Raw genomic sequence first — 17919 nt, 5'->3', positions numbered from 1 at the left:
TCCTTATTGATAGATATTTAAGTTGTTTTCAGTTGCTTCTTTAAAAACAAGCAATGCAGGAATTAACATTTTGTGGAAATATCTTTGCATACGTATATGAATGCATCTGTCGAATACATTCTTGCAGGTGAAATTGCTTAGTCAAAAGAATATGCATTATAAAATTTCTGATATATTATAAATTGCCTGGAATATGTGAACCAATATATACTCCCACCAGTAGTGTCTTTAATTTTATCTTTAAAGTGGCTTGCTTCCTAGATTGAGGGTAGTATGAATTTGAAAAATAAATAATATTTTTTATTTATTACTTTTATGTAAAATTCTGTAAAGAGAAAGGGAATACTTTGATTTTATCAAATTACTTGGTTCATTCAAATAACATAATTTAAGAATGCATTTTGTCCTTGAATGCACCAGATTAAGGAGTTCTTTGTTTTAAAAGAAGCTCTGTTTCCTCTTCTTATATGCTGGAAGCAATAATTGGATTTAGAGGAAGTGGATCAGAAGGAAGGAGAATGATAATATTATTGTGAGGTGAATTAAACTTGAACAGAATTAATGGATGCAAACAGTTCTTGTCATTGTTGTAGACATAATGACATAACCAACACAAATTCTGTGCTAAGATTTTAGACAGAAATATTTTGATTTTTTTTTCTTCTTATATAGACTTTAAGCAATGACCCCAAGACTGGAAAATGAGTTATTCTTATAAAGCTGATCATAGGAGAGTCAGTGCCTTAGAAAATACCCGGAAATACTGCAGAAGTTTTAAGTTGCCCTAAATTGTACTGCTTACATAATTTAAAGGTAAAGACTATGGACAAATTTCACAGCTTGTTTTTATTTTGTTTAATTACCTTACATTGTCCACAGTACCAGTATGGAACTACCCACTGCCTTTTCCTAACTTCAGTGATGTGAGCAATATTAGGGGGAAATTGAGGTTAATTTTGGTCATTTTCTCTAAACTCTTTAGTATCCTTTTTGTAAGACTTTTTTTTTTTTTTAACACTTTGAGTTATGACCTGTTTCTGGTTTGTAAAATCCACTATAGGGGATCATGACCAGCTTTTAAGAAAAAATGCAATAGAACTAAAAATATCAAGAGTACACAGTAAGAGTAAATACTGAAACTTTTTTTTTTCATGTATATATTTCTACTGTGAGTTACAGAGGGGAAACTTTTGAAAAATTCTGCTTTATACAATAGGCTAATTCTCAAGTCATTTGTAACCAAAGGTATAATAGTACATTGTAAATAATAAATGTTGTCTGTTTTTTGTTTTTTTTTTCCTTTTTACCCTTTAGTCTTTCTACCTCTTAGGAGAAAGTAAAACTTTAAACCAAGCAATAACACCACTAAAAGGTCAACTAGCTAGAAATTTGTTTGTAATGGGAATTCCTTCCATAGTTTCCATGAAGTTATCAGTACAGGTAGATCCACTTGTGGTAGTACCTGTATATCACACACACACACACACACACACACACACACACACATATGAGACACACACACACTCATGAGCACTGTTTTGGAATGTGTTTACATTTGATTTTTCAGATATACAAAGCTTTTGTTTTATGATAATTTACCCCAAGAATGCCATTTATGTTTTTGTCTGTGGATAATTTATTTCTAAGCCTGGTTCATTGTCTGGTTTCCTTCTGTTACCTCATGTGTGTCTAGGTCATCTTCTCAATTGATCGGTGGTCAGGGAACAAATTAAAGTAAAACTAATAGTACTTGGGAAAGACATCATTTGTGAGGTAAATCTTCTGTTACATAGGTCATAGTTTAAGGCCAAATTTGTGAGTTTTAGATTATCTAGGACATTGCTTTCTTTCTCATTAGCTCAGATAATTGAATTCTAACTGCATTTGGTTGCAGTTTTATAACTTTAGCTAGATGCTTTTTCCTCCAAAAGGTGAGTTGCTGTCATGGTAGGCGTTATGATACAGAGAGTAACACTGTCAGGAGAAGGGCAGCTGCCAAGAGCTTCACAAGGTGTACAGATTTTAGTTACAGACTAAAATGATGTGGGCTTTAGTTTTGAAAGCCCACAAAGTATGGGGGTTGGTTGGTTTGTTTTTCCCAGAATACCCTGGGCTCTTGAGGTTTAACTTACCGGTCTTGACCAGAATGCTAATTTAAAACTTTACAGCAAGAAATATCTTTCAAAGTATGTCAGCGGTTCATGTCAGCTGATTGCAAAATCTGTGGGAAGATTTACATGAAGTACTAAAGAAGGTTGCTGGGAGCAGAGAACAAGAGCAAGGGAAATTAGTTGACTGCCCAGAGTAGTATTACGCTCTGGTGACACTGGGTGACACTGGCTGACACCTCCACTTATGCGGAGAAACGGCCTCAGATTGAAGCAGATATTTATATTATTTGGTCTATTAAAAACACACGAACAGGGCTTCCCTGGTGGTGCAGTGGTTGAGAGTCCTCCTGCCGATGCAGGGGACACGGGTTCGTGCCCCGGTCTGGGAAGATCCCACATGCCGCGGAGCGGCTGGGCCCGTGAGCCATGGCCGCTGAGCCTGCGTGTCCAGAGCCTGTGCTCCGCAACGGGAGAGGCCACAACAGTGAGAGGCCCATGTGCCGCAAAACAACAACAACAACAACAAAAACCCACACAAATTTTTGTCCTTTGGCTGTTTTTTTCCCATAGCTGCATGTGAGTACTGTTCCTCTCCACACATTCTTTCCTCAGACAGGTTGCAGCAAAATGATTGGATTTGTTTTCTTTCACACGTGTTGTATTTCAGACCACCCTCTCTCAGATCACACTTACCTTGATTGAACTTAGGTATTTCCTAACTTCAGGTATTTCCTAACTTCTTTGGGTGAGCACGAGGAGACCAGAGCTAGGATTATGAGAAATCCAGCGAGGGCATGGAGGAGGTGGCAGCTCAAGAGGGTCGGTGGACCAAATGCCCCAGCAAGAACAAAAGTAGTGCATTCAGTTCCTGCTGTGAGCCAGGCCCTGAGGATGCAGTGGTCAACAAAAGAGGCCTGTGCCTGCACAACCTTTCTAGTCTTTTGAGCTCAAGTAAAGTCCCTCTTGGAAGAGCAGTTTCAGTGGAGTGGTAGGGTGAAGCCAGATGTGCTGGGCTGAGGAGTGAGTATAGGAGGTTAGGAAGTAGAGATAGCAAATAGACAGGGCCCTTTCAAGAAGCTTGGTGGTGAGGAGGAGGAGGTGAGCTAAAAGGGCACAGAAGGGAGGGATTTGTTTTGATTTACTCTGATTTGTTTGAGGGTGGAAGATTCTTGAACATTGACAGGCTGATGAGAAAGCATCAGTAGTAATAGAGAAATTCAAAAGAGGCCCCTGAGCAAGCAGTTGAGAAAGAAAACAGAAGGTCCAGGGATTATCTGTAGACAATACTGTGGATGTAAGCAAGGTTTTAGTGAAGGGGCATGAAATTGAAGTAGTTTCTGCTTTTAGATTCTATTTTCAATATAAAGTTTCAGGGATATTAGGGTGGAAATTTAGCGTGGCTAATTTATTCTGCAGCTATGTAAGAGCAGAGGGTACTAGGGGAAAAAATGGTTTTCTGAGGGCTAATGCATCTGCCCTCATTGCTGCTTCTGTTTCATTGCCTTTTTATCAACAGTTATCCAGTGTCATTTATTCAATTTCAAGTTGAAGTACCTTCTGGGAAAAATAGCTAGTAAACTCTCAAATATGGTCAGTTGATATTACAAGTTAAAGGTAAAACAGTTTCTAATGTTTTTATTTATCTTCAAGTTTTACTGTGAAACTGTACAAATAAGTAAAATATCTTATGGATTTGCATAGAAGGTTAAAATATACAATGAAATAAAAGCTCTTTCTTAGGAATTTTTGAAAACCAGCTTCTGTAAAGTAATAACTTTTATTGCTGTTTAGCAGCATTCATTGAAGAGTGAGTATGTGCTGCTGCTCACATTGTCATTTACCTTATATATAGTATATTTGTACTTTTGTGACTCATCCTTATATTGAAACCAGGGAAGACATAATTTGGTTGTCACTTTTGGCAGTCTGGCCTTTTGAGGGTGGTCAACTTAGGTATAAAGATATTTTGCTGTTTATTTTCATTGTTTACCACGTTTTTACCACTATGTACATTAATATTGAAACAAATTCACTTCTTGGCTTTTTGTTGGTTATACTTTTTCTTTTTTTTTAGGTGGGGGCTGCATTGGGTCTTTGTTGCCGAGAGCAGGGGCTATTCTTCGTTATTGTGTGCGGGCTTCTCATTGCAGTGGCTTCTCTTGTTGCGGAGCACGGGCTCTAGGCGCAGCCTTCAGCAGTTGTGGCTCGCGGGCTCTAGAGTGCAGGCTCAGTAGTTGTGGCGCACGGGCTTTGTTGCTCCACAGCATGTGGGATCTTCCCGGACCCGGGTTCAAACCTGTGTCCCCTGCATTGCAGGAGGATTCTTAACCACTGCACCACCAGGGAAGCCTGATTATACTTCCTTCATCTTAGCTCGTAAGCACCTTTTTTTCTCCTTCCAAATTGTTGTGGAAGTTTCAGAAAACTTTTAGGGAAGATTCTTGTAATTCTAATATTGGATGTCAATTATTTCTGCGATAGGACCTTCTTCAGATATTTTTATTAGCTTGTGACTGACTCACCACTTACTAGTTATACTACTGTGAGGAATTATTTAACCTCTTTAAGCTTTTATTTCTTCATCTGTAAAATGAAGATAATCATTCCTACCTCATACTATAGTGTGAGGAATAAATGAGATAATTCACAAGTGCTTTTCACATAGTATTGACACATAGTTAGCGCCCAATAAATATTAATATTGTTATTGATGGAAGCAGAGAATTAAAGTATGTGGAATATACTATTTATTTAAAAGATATTTTAAATAATATTGCATATTATTGATACAGTTGATGTCAGTGGTATCTTGGGTTTTTGTTTTTAAATTGTCAAGTTCTAAGAAATTCTGAAATCTGAAAAATGCTCAGCTTTGAGATTGTGGGAATGTGATTAAGTAGCCTTAAAGTTTGTAGCCTGTGTTGATGGGAGGATGATAGTCCTAAAAACAAACAACACCATCTTTCTCAATTCTTTACTAAAAAGCTTTTATTTTTAGGGGCTCTCTTTTTTTTGTTAGCTGTGAGTGAGCTAATATGCTGAGGACAAAGCACTCAAAAAGAGAAAAAATATTATCCTTTCGTAGATTCTAAATATTAGAGGCATGAAAACTTTTGTGACATCATATTCCAGTCATCTTTAGATGTATTGAAAACCAAAAAGTTAACTAAATTTAAATCTTCATATGGCTTAGAAGAAGGGCTTTCCCTTTTGTTTCTTTATGACAAGACGACTCTTAAGCAGGAATATGGGCAGGGCGGATTCATTTACAGTGCATTTTGATAGTGATAGTATCTTAAAACTCCCATGAGGATATTACAGTAAAGATTTGAATAATTTGAACTACTGCAGTAGCAGGCAACATTTGTAATGCAAATTGATGTTATTTGCTTATGTAATATTTTCATTCATTTTTCTAAAGAAAATACAGATTTTTTTTCATTCACCCAAATGATTTAACAAATGATTAATTATAAACCTCAAACATATTGTGGTAAAAGGTAGTGATTTTGTGATTTTGTGTGTCTGTGTATGTGTTTCATTAAATAAGCCTTGTTAGTGTGGTTTGTACTACCTAAGTCAGTAACATAACTTCAGATACAATTGTTTGTCTTTCTTCTCCCTTTTCTTACCACTAACCTTTCTGCTTGTGTTCTTCACCACCACCACCCACTTCTGTCCCAGTCCCTATAAAAATAAGTTTGGAGTGAAGGGTCCTTAGTAAAGCTGGATTGTATCATCTAGAAGTACTATCTGGCCTTGAAAGTTGATGTACACATTGATAAAGCTGGGCTGATGTCCTGTAAAAGATGGAAATTTCTCTCTGGTGGGTTTTTAGCTTCTCTGGAAGGAACTCTCGATGTTTGATTCTGGGAGATTCCTAGAGGGCCTCTTAGAGACCCCACCACTATCACCAAATGTGAGCCCAGGGATCTTTGGGGTAGTTAACACTTTGTGTGGATGATGGAGGGTAGAGGGTTGGTCGAGGATTAACTCTCTCTTAGAGGAATATGTGGAATCCTAATCCAACCAGGCACCTTCTTAGAAGCTTTTCTTCTTGTGGTCGTTCCTCTAACTTGAAAGTATCCACAGCCGTATAATTCAGGGTACTACTGGTGAGACCTTCTGGGTTGCCTTGGCCTGTTCCACTTCAAAACCTCCATCTTTTAACAGACTACTATTGGTCCCTTGAGTTGGTTCAGAGGATACGGTCTCAGTCTTTTAACCTTGGGCATTGTTTCCTATTTTCTAGGGATTGGTTATAGAAATTAGAAGTAAAGTCAACTTCATGTATCTTTAATGTGGTTAGTAATAGTTTTCTTTAATGATTTATTCTTTCAGTGACCTATAAAAGTATATGCAGAGTCATGTGAATGTTTGTGCCAACTAAGCAAACATTGGCTTAGATTTTGTTAATGGTAGACTATGATTTGAGCCACAGACTTGGTGCAAGTTCAAATGTGATGATAGTTTATAACTTATTGACTGCATAGAATGTGCCAGGTACTTAAGGTCTGTTATCTTTAATACTCATAACAGTATTGAAAGGTAGGGCCTGCTAGCCCCTTTTTATAGATAGGAAACTGAAGCTCATAGAGGGCAAACTAACAAACATAGTAAACGGGGAAACCAGAATCTGAACCTAGGATCTGCCAAACTCCAGATCCAACATCTTTCCCCCATACGATACTACCTCTTGAGGCATACATATATAGCCTTAAATCCCAGAATAAGGCAAGGTTAAACAAGCACTTTTTTTTTATAGAATGGTATATTTTTAACTCTGATCATATATTCATTCACTTGTAACATAGCTGCTGTTAATCTAAGTATGTTGATTTTCTGAGAAACACTTTTTGACGTATAGCATACACACAGCAAAGCACACAAACCGTAAGTGTACAATGGGGTGAATTTTTACAAAAGTATGTGCCTGTGTAACTACTACCCAGGTCAAGAGATAATAACATTATCTCTATTAGCATCCAACAGGCTCTTTTATGCCCCCTTCCATTCAGTACTCTACCCCCTCCCTATAAATAACCACTCTTCTGAATTACCACCATAGATTAGTTTTGCCTGTTTTGAAGTTCATAGAAATGGACTTATACGGTGTGTATTTTGTGTGTATTTATCTGGTTTCTTTTATACATTATGTCTGTGATAGTCATCCATGTTGTTGCATATAGTAATAGTTCTTTTCATTGCCGTGTTTGTCTATACCATGGTTTATCTTAACCATTCACCTGTTGATGGACATTTGGGTTATTTTCAGTTAAGTTGTCGTAAGTCTTGTGCATGTCTTTTAGTGCATATATATATATGTAGGGTATAAACCTGGTATAGTTTTAGTAGATACTTCCAAAGAGAATCCCAGTTGGTCCACATCTTTGCCATCAGTGGCTATAGTTTAAATTGTTCTAATTTTAGCCATTCTGGTGGGTGTGTAGTTGTGTTTTGTGGTGTGTTTTTTTTGTTTGTTTCTTTATTTTGGCTGCATTGGGTCTTCATTGCTGCATGCAGGCTTTCTATAGTTGTGGCGAGTGGGGAGTTACTCTTCATTGTGGTGCACGGGCTTCTCATTGTGGTGGCTTCTCTCGTTGCAGAGCATGGGCTCTAGGCGTGCGGGCTTCAGTAGTTGCAGCCCGCAGGCTCAGTAGTTGCAACACATGGCCCCTAGGGTGCACAGGCTACAGTAGTTGCAGTGTGTAGGCTCAGTAGTTGCGGCATGCTGGCTCTAGGGCGCACGGGCTTCAGTAGTTGTGGCGTGCGGGCTCAGTAGTTGCAGCTCATAGACTGTAGCGTCCAGGCTCAGTAGTTGTGGCTCACGGGCCTAGTTGCTCTGCGGCATGTGGGATTTTCCCAGACCAGGGCTCAAACCCGTGTCCCCTGCATTGGCAGGTGGATTCTTAACCACTGTGCCACCAGGGAAGTCCTTCTTGTTGTGGTTTTAATGTGCATTTCCCTGACGACTTTTCAAATGCTTATTGACCATTTGGACATCCACCTTTGTGAAATACTCTTTTGTTTAAATATTTTGGCCATTTTTCTTTTAGGTCATCTCACATTGATTTGTAGGAATTTTTTGCATATTCTGGATGTGAGGTCTTTGACAATTATATGTATTGCAGATATCTTCTTCCAGGCATTGGCTTGCTTTTTCGTTCTCTTAATGTTATTCTTTTGATGGACAGAAGTTTTTAATCTTAAGTCCAATTTATCAGTTTTTTCTTACATGAGTAGTGCTTTCTGTTACTTGTTTAAAACATCTTGTCTTCCCTAAAGTCATGCAAATATTCTCTTAAATTATCTCCTAGAAGGTTGATTGTTTTTCCTTTCACATTGAGGCCTACAGTCTGTATGGAGCTAGCTTTTGGGTAAGATGTTAGGTAGAGTCAAAGACCTTTTCCCCAGTTGATCTAGCACCATTTGTTGTAAAGGTTGTTCTTTCCCCCCCACACTGCATTGGCATTTTTGTTATCATGTGGCCATATAGCTTTAAACCGAGGCTTGGTACCTGGTAGGTTAAATCCTCCAATTTTGTCCTTCTTGAGAAACCATTTTGAAATGGCTTAGATAGTCTTAGATGATAGCCCAATCCCTCTTCATTCCTCTGCCTTGTCAAGCCCTCCCTGCCACTTAGCCCCAGAGCTTTCAGCCTAGAGACTCACCATCTTTTTTTTCTAAGACTATTTCAGACTTGAGGCTAGAACTCCTTAAGCAAATGTGGCTCCTTTTCTTGTGAGAGATTAATACTGAATCTCCTTCACTCATTATATCCCCTGTCACCTTGGCTGCTACTCTGGCACAGGGCTGCTCTGACTACCTTTAGGACTACCATTACTACTCAGTCATGAGAGCCTTGTGTATACTATGACTTGAATCTTTTCTGGATATCCCCATTACTTGTTTACTCTCCTCTAACAGGTCTTGGAATAAGCAGACAAAAAAATGGCAGGTTGAGCACACCCCCTTCCCCGCAGAGACACACACACACACACACACACACACGTACAAGTGCTTGTTCAGGTTGTAAAGAAACTGGATGATTGATTAGGACTCCTTGTGTGTGGTGTAAGTAGTTCATTAAGGATGAAGAAACATTTATTGAGGTGGTTGTGTGCCAGACACTGTATTAAAGTAGCTCATCTTTTTTTCTTTTCTCTGTTAAGTAGAAATATCTACTTTAAAATCCATATTTTCCTGTGGTTAAAAAAAAAAAGTTAGGTTTGTCTAAGTCAGACTTAATATGTAAATTCATTATACAAATAATACTTCAGTTAACAAATGAACAAATAGACTTCAGTTAACAAATTTTACTGAATTGCCCTGGGCACAGAAGAATTTTCTGAAAAATTTCAGGCCTCCTTCACACTGGCTGGTTGGCATTCTTGGCTGAAACTCGTGAGCAGTGGCACTCTCTTAGGTTTCTGAAGGGTGAGTTGGGCCAGAGCCAAGACCTGCTGAAGGGGAATGTGCAGCCCACGTTCTTCCCATCGATAGGTGACACAGGTTTGAGGAATGTGGAAGTGTTCGTAGTCTGGGGGGCTGATAGAGCCTGTTGCACCTAGGAGAAAGAGAGTACCTTGCCAGGGTGTGACAGGAAGAAAAACTACTTTGTGTTGTTGGATTGGTTACAAAGTTCCTGATTTCAGATCTTTATATTTGCCTTAACATCTGAGTTTGAAATAAGCCTTGAAATAATAAAATATTTTATTTTTCAAACAATAAAAAGTTTTAGAAAAAGCAATAGATTAACCATGAACAGATTCTACTTAAACATCACAGATGGTTCTTTAAAATATAGTATTATGAGAATATAAAATGATACAGCACTCTAGAAAATAGTTTGGCAGTTTTTACAGAACTAAACATGCACTAACTTAGGACCCAGTGATTATACTCTTGGGCATTTATCCCAGAGAAATAAGAACTTATGTTCACACAAAAACCTGTACGTAAATGCTCTTAGCATCTTTATTTTAAATACTATTTAAATATACTATTAGTGTATATATTATTAATGTAGTATATATACTATTTATAATAGTAAAGTATAGGAAATAACCCATATGTCCTTCTGTTGGTCAGTGGTTGAACAAACTGGTATATCTGTACAGTGGAATACTACTCAACAATAAAAATAATTGGCCTACCGATGCACGTAATAACCATACATTGGACCTTAAGGGCATTGTATTGAGTGAAAAAAGTCAACCTCAAAAGGGTACATGCTGTATGATTCCATTTACATAACATTCTTGAAATGATAAAACTATGGATATGGAGAACAGATTAGTGGTTGCCCAGGGACAGGAATGAGGTAGGGGAGTTGGGGCAATTCTGTTTCTTGATAGTGGTAGTTTCATAGGTCTGTACGTGGGATAAAATTGAACTATACACAAACACAGATGAATGCAAGTGTTTTGGGTTTTTTTTAATGGTGAAAACTGAGTAAGGTCTGTAGTCTAGTTGATAGTAATACCAACATTTCCAGTTTTGCTATTGTACTAGAGCTATTTGAGATGTCACCATTAGGAGGAACTGGGTGAAGGGTGTACAGACTTTACTATTTTTGCAACTCTGTTCATCTATTATTATTTCAAACTAAAAAGTTTTAAAAATAAGGTATGTTGTACACTCACATTCATGGCAGCGTTATTCACAATAGCCAAAAGGTGGAAGCGACCTATCCGTCTGTCGACAGATGTTAGTATGTACATACCATGGAATAATATTCAGCCTTAAAAAGGATGAAATTCTGACTCATGCTACAACGTGTATGAACCTTAAGGATATTATGCTAAGTGAAACAAGCCAGTCACAAAAGGACAAATACTGTATGATTCCACTTATATGGTTAAAATGGTAAATTTTATGTTATGCTTATCTTGCCACAATTTTTAATAAAGCATTATTATTGTATAAGTAACACATTTTTTATAAAGTAGGCATATTTTAAATGCAAACATAAATCTCCTGGAATGCTTTTAATCTTTTTCATTTTGCAGTGATCACAAACTTATACATAAGTTGCAGTTTCAGTACAAATAAGATTTTTTTCCAGAACAATTTGAGACTGTTGCCAACCTGATGCCCCATCTCTTTCAAGTATTTTAGAGTGTATACCAAGGACATTCTCTTATATAACCACAATACTACCATCAAAATCATGAAATTAGCATCAATGTATTGCTGCTGTCTAATTCTTGGGCTCTTCAAGTTTCACGGTCATCCCAATAATGACCTTTATAACAATGGGAGCCAGTTGAGAAACAAGTGTTATATTTACTTGTCATTTCTCTTCAGTCATCTTCAGTCTGGAACAGTTTTCCAATTTCTTCATAACTTTCATGACATTGATCAATACTTTTGAAGATTATAGGCCAGTTGTTTTGTAGACTCTCTCTCAATTTGAATTTGTCTGAAGTTTCCTCATGAATTTATTCAGGCTATGTATTTTTGGCAGCAATATTCCAGAAGTGAGTCTGTGTCCTCATTGCATCTTGTCAGGTGATGCATGATTTCGATATTCCCATTACTAGTGATGTTCACTTTGATCACTTAAGTGTCAGGCTTCACCACGGTAAAGTTAACACTTGTTCCCTTTGTAATTAAGTATGTTGTAGGGATATTTTGAAACTATGCAGTAACTTGTTCCTCATCTAACTTTCAGTTTATTTCACTTATATGTTTATATCCATGAGGACTGATAGTTTATTATTTTATTTAGTGAATTATAATCTATCATCATCTTTATTTTGATGCTCAATTTGTCCCTGATTTAAACAGCAGTAACCCCTTCAAGCTGGTTTTTGTGTCCTTTTGACATGTTCCCATCATTATGAATGCTTTTAAATTAAAAAAAAGGAATTATGATATTAATGAGTACATAGTATCCTATGTAGCATAATTTGCTTAAGTAATCCCTTTGGAGCATTTTGTTTTACTTTAAAAACTTTTTATTTTTTAGTATAGCCAGATTGCCTTCTGGAAGCCTTGTAACAATGTATGCACCCACCAGTAGTATGTGTGTACAAGTGTCCCTTTCTCCACACTTTCATTAACAATTGGAGAGTATTTTTAAATACTAGGAACTTCATCATTAAAGGGAAACTGTCAAAGGTCAAATGACCCTGTACAGCCAGCATTAAAAGGGGTATTTTGTGCTCTAGACAAGGGAAGAAAATAGGGTTTATGTGTATGTTTTACTGTTTTTTTTTTTCCTCTTTAAATCAGCAGAAAAGAAGGTGTCTTAGCACTAAAGCAGTTATTTCCTTCTTTATAATGCTGATTTCATAGGTAAACAATTTAAAGTAGATATGTTACAATGGAATGTTTTTTTCTCTTGACTCACTTATTTCTCTCAGCAGCTGACCAGTCATTGACCTAAAGATCTTTTCTAAATTCTGAAGCCATTCTCTATTAACCAGCTGTATTGACTGTTGGTAAAGTTGCTGACCAGTAGGCCTCATTTTCCTCATCTCTGAATTAAATTATGTGGTTTCTAAGGTACCTTCTCTGTAAAACTGGAAGATCTTATGAAATTTTATCCTGAGAGTCGGAAGAAAGTTTTGTTGTTGTTAGCTTGCAAAACTGGTTGAATTTTGTAGTAAACGTTTTCCTTATGTGTCTAAGAACAACTGAATTGCAGTAAGTATCAATTCATTGTCTATGGGCTGTTTTTGTTCTAGGACTTTGATGTTAATCTACCCTTTGCTTTTAATGTTAAGTTTGTCTTGTGACACTTTTGACTGTTTAATAGAGAGCACCAAAATAACCCAGACATAGATTTCATTTAAGAATTAAATATATAGAAAAAGAAGGTATCAAACTGGTGGGCATGGGAAGGATTATTCAATAAATGGGATTATGATAATTGCTAGTCAGAAAAAAATTCACTTAGACCCTTGCTTTAGACCATATGCCAAAATAAATTGTAGATGTATTAAAAATTAAATGTAAAAAAAACCCTCTAAGTAGAAGAAAATAAGTGAATAATTATTCAGTTTTAAGCTTATGTGATAGCAAAATAATGAAGAAAATTACTAATGGAAAATTAACCAATTTGACCCCTTAAAAATTAACTTGGGAAAACAGTTTGGCTTATAAAGTTAACCACACATTTACCATGTGACCCAGCATTTGCACTCTTGGGTATTCATCTTAAAGAAATGAGAGCTCATGTTCACAGGTTAATCTGTACACAAATGTACATAGCAGCTTTATTTGTAGTTGTAAAATACAGAAAATAACCCAAATGACTTGAATGGAGTAAATGGAGAAACAAACTGTGGTAACATCTATAACATCCAACATCTATATAATGGAACACTACTTAGCAATAAAAAAGAATGAACTGTGGACACATGGAACAACATGGATGGATCTTGAGGGCATTAAGCTGAGTGAAAAAGCCAACTTCAACGGATTACATATTATATGATTCCATTTAGATAACACTCTTGACATAGCAAAATTATAATGGTGGAGAATAGATCAGTGGTTGCCAGCAGTTAGGGTTTAGGGAAGGGCATGACTGTTAAGGGATAACACAAGGGACTTTCTTTATATTGATGAGTATTATTGAACTATTTTTGCAACAGTTCTAATCCCCAATTGTAGTGACAAGTTACTGAAATCTAATCTGCACATATGATCAATTTCATAAAGCTATACAGACACACACACAAAGAAAAAAAGTGGTGAAATCTAAACAAGGTCTGTGGCTGAGTTAATAGGTTGTACTGATGTCAGTTTCAGGGTTTGATCATGTACTATTGTTGTTTACCGTATTCTTATTGAGGGAAACTGGGTGGGAGTATACATGAGAACTCTCTGTACTATTTTTGCAACTTCTTGTGAGTCCTAAGCAATTTCAAAATTGAAAGTTATAAAAAATTAAATAAACTATGGTACATCCAGACAGTGGAACATTATTCAGTACGAAAAAAGAAAAAAGAGCTATTGAGCCATGAAAAGATATGGAGAAAGAACCTTAAATACATAGTGCTCAGTGAAAGAAGCCAATCATACAGTGTGTACAGGCTACATACTCTGTGATTCCAATTATACGACATTCTGGAAAAAGTAAAACTATGGAGACAGTAAGAAGACCAGTGGTTGCCAGGGCAGGGGAGAGGGAGGGATGAATAGAATAGGTGGAACACAGGATTTTTAGGGCAGTAAAATTATTTTGTGTGATACTGTAATGGTGGACACGTCTTTATGCATTTGTCCAAATCCATAGAATGTACAGCACCAACAGTGAACCCTAATATGAACTATGGACTTTGGGTAATAATGATGTGTCAATGTAGGTTCATCAGTTGTAACAAATATACCACTGGTGGACGATGTTCATAATAGAGGAGGCTATGCATGAATGGGGGTAGGAGATATATGAGAAATCTCTGTACCTTCTGCTCAATTTTGCTGTGAACCTAAAACTTATTTAAAAAAATAAAGTCTATTAAAAGAAAAAAAATTAACTTGGGTCAGAAATAAACATTGAAAAGTAAAGTGAGGAAAATATCAATATTCGTAGCCATTATTAAAGATGAAATTTTCATGTCTTTTATTTATGAAGAACTCATACAAATCCATAAGGCAAGCCCTGAGTCCCCAATGAACTGGAAAGAGAGCTTAAGAGAACAAGCAAGTGCCCCAAGAGAGACTTTTGTACATATACTTTTGTAAGTATTTATTTGAAATTTTCTGGAATCCCCAGATTCAGTAATGTACTACCAATGCCCGTGGAAACATACACTAGAAGAGAGTGTTTTTCTTCTTTTTTTTTTTTTGCCATTATATTATAGCTGTGTAATCCCACCTGAGATAAAAATAGTTTAAAAGATAAAAAAACAGAGCACTGTAAATTTGCATAGTTTTGAAGTTTCTTTGAGAGAATTTTGAAAGACTTTGTTCTATGTAATCAGTTCCCTAAAAAAAAAAATCTTTTTTTTTTCAGGTGTAAATTAATTATTTGAAAGCCATTGAACAATGGAGCCAGACATCATTCGAATGTACTCTTCATCCCCACCACCACTAGACAATGGAGCTGAGGATGAGGATGAGGATGAATTTGGGGAATTTGGTGGGTTTTCCGAAGTTAGCCCTTCTGGTGTAGGGTTTGTTGATTTTGATACACCAGATTATACTCATCCCAAGGAAGAGTTTGTACCTTCAAACCATTTTATGCCAATTCATGATTTCTCAGAAAATGTAGATAGCCTTACAAGCTTTAAGTCCATCAAAAATGGTAATGATAAGGACATCACTGCTGAACTTTCTTCTTCTGTGAAAGGACAGTCTGATATTTTACTTTCTACCACCAGCAAAGAAATAATTTCACCTAAAACTTTAGATACTTCCATTGATGGCATAGAAAGTCCAAGAGATTTAAATAAAGTAGTGGAGCAGAGACAGAATGTTGGAACACCTGAAAGTTTCTCTCCAGGAGATTTTAGAACTGATATGAATGTTGTTCATCAAAACAAGCAGTTAGAGAGCTGCAATGGTGAAAAGCCTCCTTGTCTGGAGATTCTAACAAATGGGTTTGCAGTATTGGAAACTGTAAATCCTCAGGGAACAGATGATCTGGACACTGTAGCTGATTCAAAAGGACGAAAGCCTCTTAGCACTCACAGTACTGAGTATAATTTAGACTCTGCACCTAGTCCTGCGGAGGAATTTGCAGATTTTGCCACATTTTCCAAAAAAGAAAGGATACAACTAGAAGAAATAGGATGTGCAGTTTTAAATGATAGAGAAGCACTTACCATTCAGGAAAACAATAAAATTAATAGAGTCAATGAACTGAATTCTGTAAAAGAAGTGTCCTTGGATAGAAGCATTGGTGATAAAGGAGACAGTGCTGGAGAGGATCAGGTTTGTGTTTCAGAAATAAGCATGGTGAGTAATGGAGCTTTCACCAGTGAAAAACAAAGCCTTCCAACATTGCAACAGGATGAATTTTTAAATTCAAGTGTTCAATCAAAGGCTTGGAGTTTGGTAGACTCAACTGAAAATTCAGAAGCCAGTAGGAGAGAACAATGTAAAACTGAGGAAAAACTTGATTTATTTACTTCTAAACGTGCTGACCTATGCATGGATTCTACTAAAACTTACGATGCTGATGATGAAGTTGGTTCTTCCAAAGAAGAAAGTAGAAAGTGTACTGATTCCCGAAGCCTCAGCATTGATCCTACAGAAGAAAATGTTTTGGATGATTCTATGAGTGTAAAAAACGATGATAGTAGTAATGACTTTGTGACTTGCAACGATACCAATGAGGATGATTTTGGTGACTTTGGCACAGCCAGTGGCACAACTCCACCTTTTGTTACTGGTACACAAGATTCAATGAGTGACGTCACTTTTGAAGAGTCCTCAGAGCACTTTCCACATTTTAGTGAACCAGGTGATGACTTTGGAGAATTTGGGGAATCAAATGCTGTCTCTTGCCCAGAGGAAATTATATTTACTGAGTCAGTTCTAAAACAAACTTCTGATAGTTTATCAGAGGGATGCAGTTTGGCAAGAAAATCTACTGGGACAGGCACTGAACCTGTTTCAGAACTGAAAATTGGGCAAGAAGGTGAGTTTGGAGATTTTGATTCTGTGCCAAATATTCAAGATGACTGCAGTGATTTTCAGGACTCTGATGATTTTGCGGACTTCAGTTCAGCTGGTCCTAGCCAGGTTGTAGACTGGAATGCTTTTGAGGATGGACAGAAAGATAGCTGCTCTTGGGCTGCTTTTGGAGACCAGCAAGCTACTGAATCTCATCATCGAAAGGAAGCCTGGCAGTCACATAGGACAGATGAGAAGACTGATACTCCAGGAACCCCCAAAACGCACAGTGTCCCTTTAGCAGCTTCCAAAGGAGCAGTTGCTGGTGGTCATTTACAGGAAACAGCCACTTCAGCTCAGGTATTTACTCATTTTCTCTATTTTGTGTGACATATTAATTGCTATAGAGGTTTCTAATTCAGCTTTTCAAAAAGTATTTTTTAATTGGGTACCTGTTAAAGGCGTCTCTTTATGATACACAATGCTTGCCAGATTTGGTAGATTAGTTACATGTTTCACAATCATTTGGTTAACGTTAAAGAGACATTCTTATAATAATGCTTGGCAAGATTTTTCTTTATCTCAGTAGGTTTCTTTAATATTTACAGAAATATTAAATAATCATAATCATCAACTTGGTTTTTTGATAAATATAAATACCACTTATGTAAAAATTCATTGGTTAGTGAACTATTCCAACAAATCCTTCAGTTTTTACCTTTATAGTGATTTCAAAAGAAGGTTAAACTGAGATTTCAAAGATTTTTTTAAGCTTCAGAAAATAACGTCTCTTAATTTTGTCTGTCAAAGACCTAGTTTTGATTACAAAAAAGAGCAAGCAGAGTTTGAAACCTCAATCTGTGCTGAAGGCTATAGGGACTTGAAGGATAGAAAAAGAATTTGAAAAAAGCAGATATGGGCCTCATAATTTAACAGCTAATAAAAGGCCTGAGGTGAGGGTGTCAGATGGATTAAGGGTTAGAGCTAGAACATGCAACAGCCATAGTTGACTTAGCCATACTGTGACTATTTATTTGCTTACAATTTCTTGCAAATGTATATTTATGTTTACTCTTAGGACGTAGGATTGTCAGGAATATTTTTACCCCTTAGCCCCTGTACTTTATCCTTTTCTGGTCCAGATTCTTTCAGAGAAGATTCATTAAGATTATTTTGACCTAAAGTAGCCCCTAGAGGTGCAGTTTGATATCCAGATTGTTCCCCAGTCCTGAGT

The 17919-nt window shown here is 36.8% G+C and overlaps 1 protein-coding gene across 5 annotated transcripts in view; it reads left to right on the top strand.

The window, feature by feature from the left end:
- AFTPH (aftiphilin) overlaps positions 1-17919 on the top strand; it is a 63779-nt gene that overhangs the window by 11629 nt on the left and 34231 nt on the right. For 4 of the 5 annotated variants that reach the window (XR_010934514.1, XM_067704899.1, XM_067704898.1 and 1 more), the window contains exon 2: positions 15082-17045. Coding sequence is in view for 4 of the 5 variants with exons in the window: in XM_067704899.1 (XP_067561000.1) it covers positions 15114-17045 (1932 nt within the window). In the remaining variant the exon portion in view is untranslated. Of the gene's footprint in view, positions 1-14700; positions 14807-15081; positions 17046-17919 lie in introns of all 5 variants that reach the window. The other variant, XM_067704897.1, reaches the window with a different exon arrangement.

The sequence above is a fragment of the Pseudorca crassidens genome, chromosome 14, assembly GCF_039906515.1.
Source record: "Pseudorca crassidens isolate mPseCra1 chromosome 14, mPseCra1.hap1, whole genome shotgun sequence".
NCBI classification, from domain to species: Eukaryota; Metazoa; Chordata; class Mammalia; order Artiodactyla; family Delphinidae; genus Pseudorca; species Pseudorca crassidens.
The sequence above is the reverse complement of the archived record's forward strand: the minus strand, read 5'-3'. Positions and strand labels throughout refer to the sequence as shown.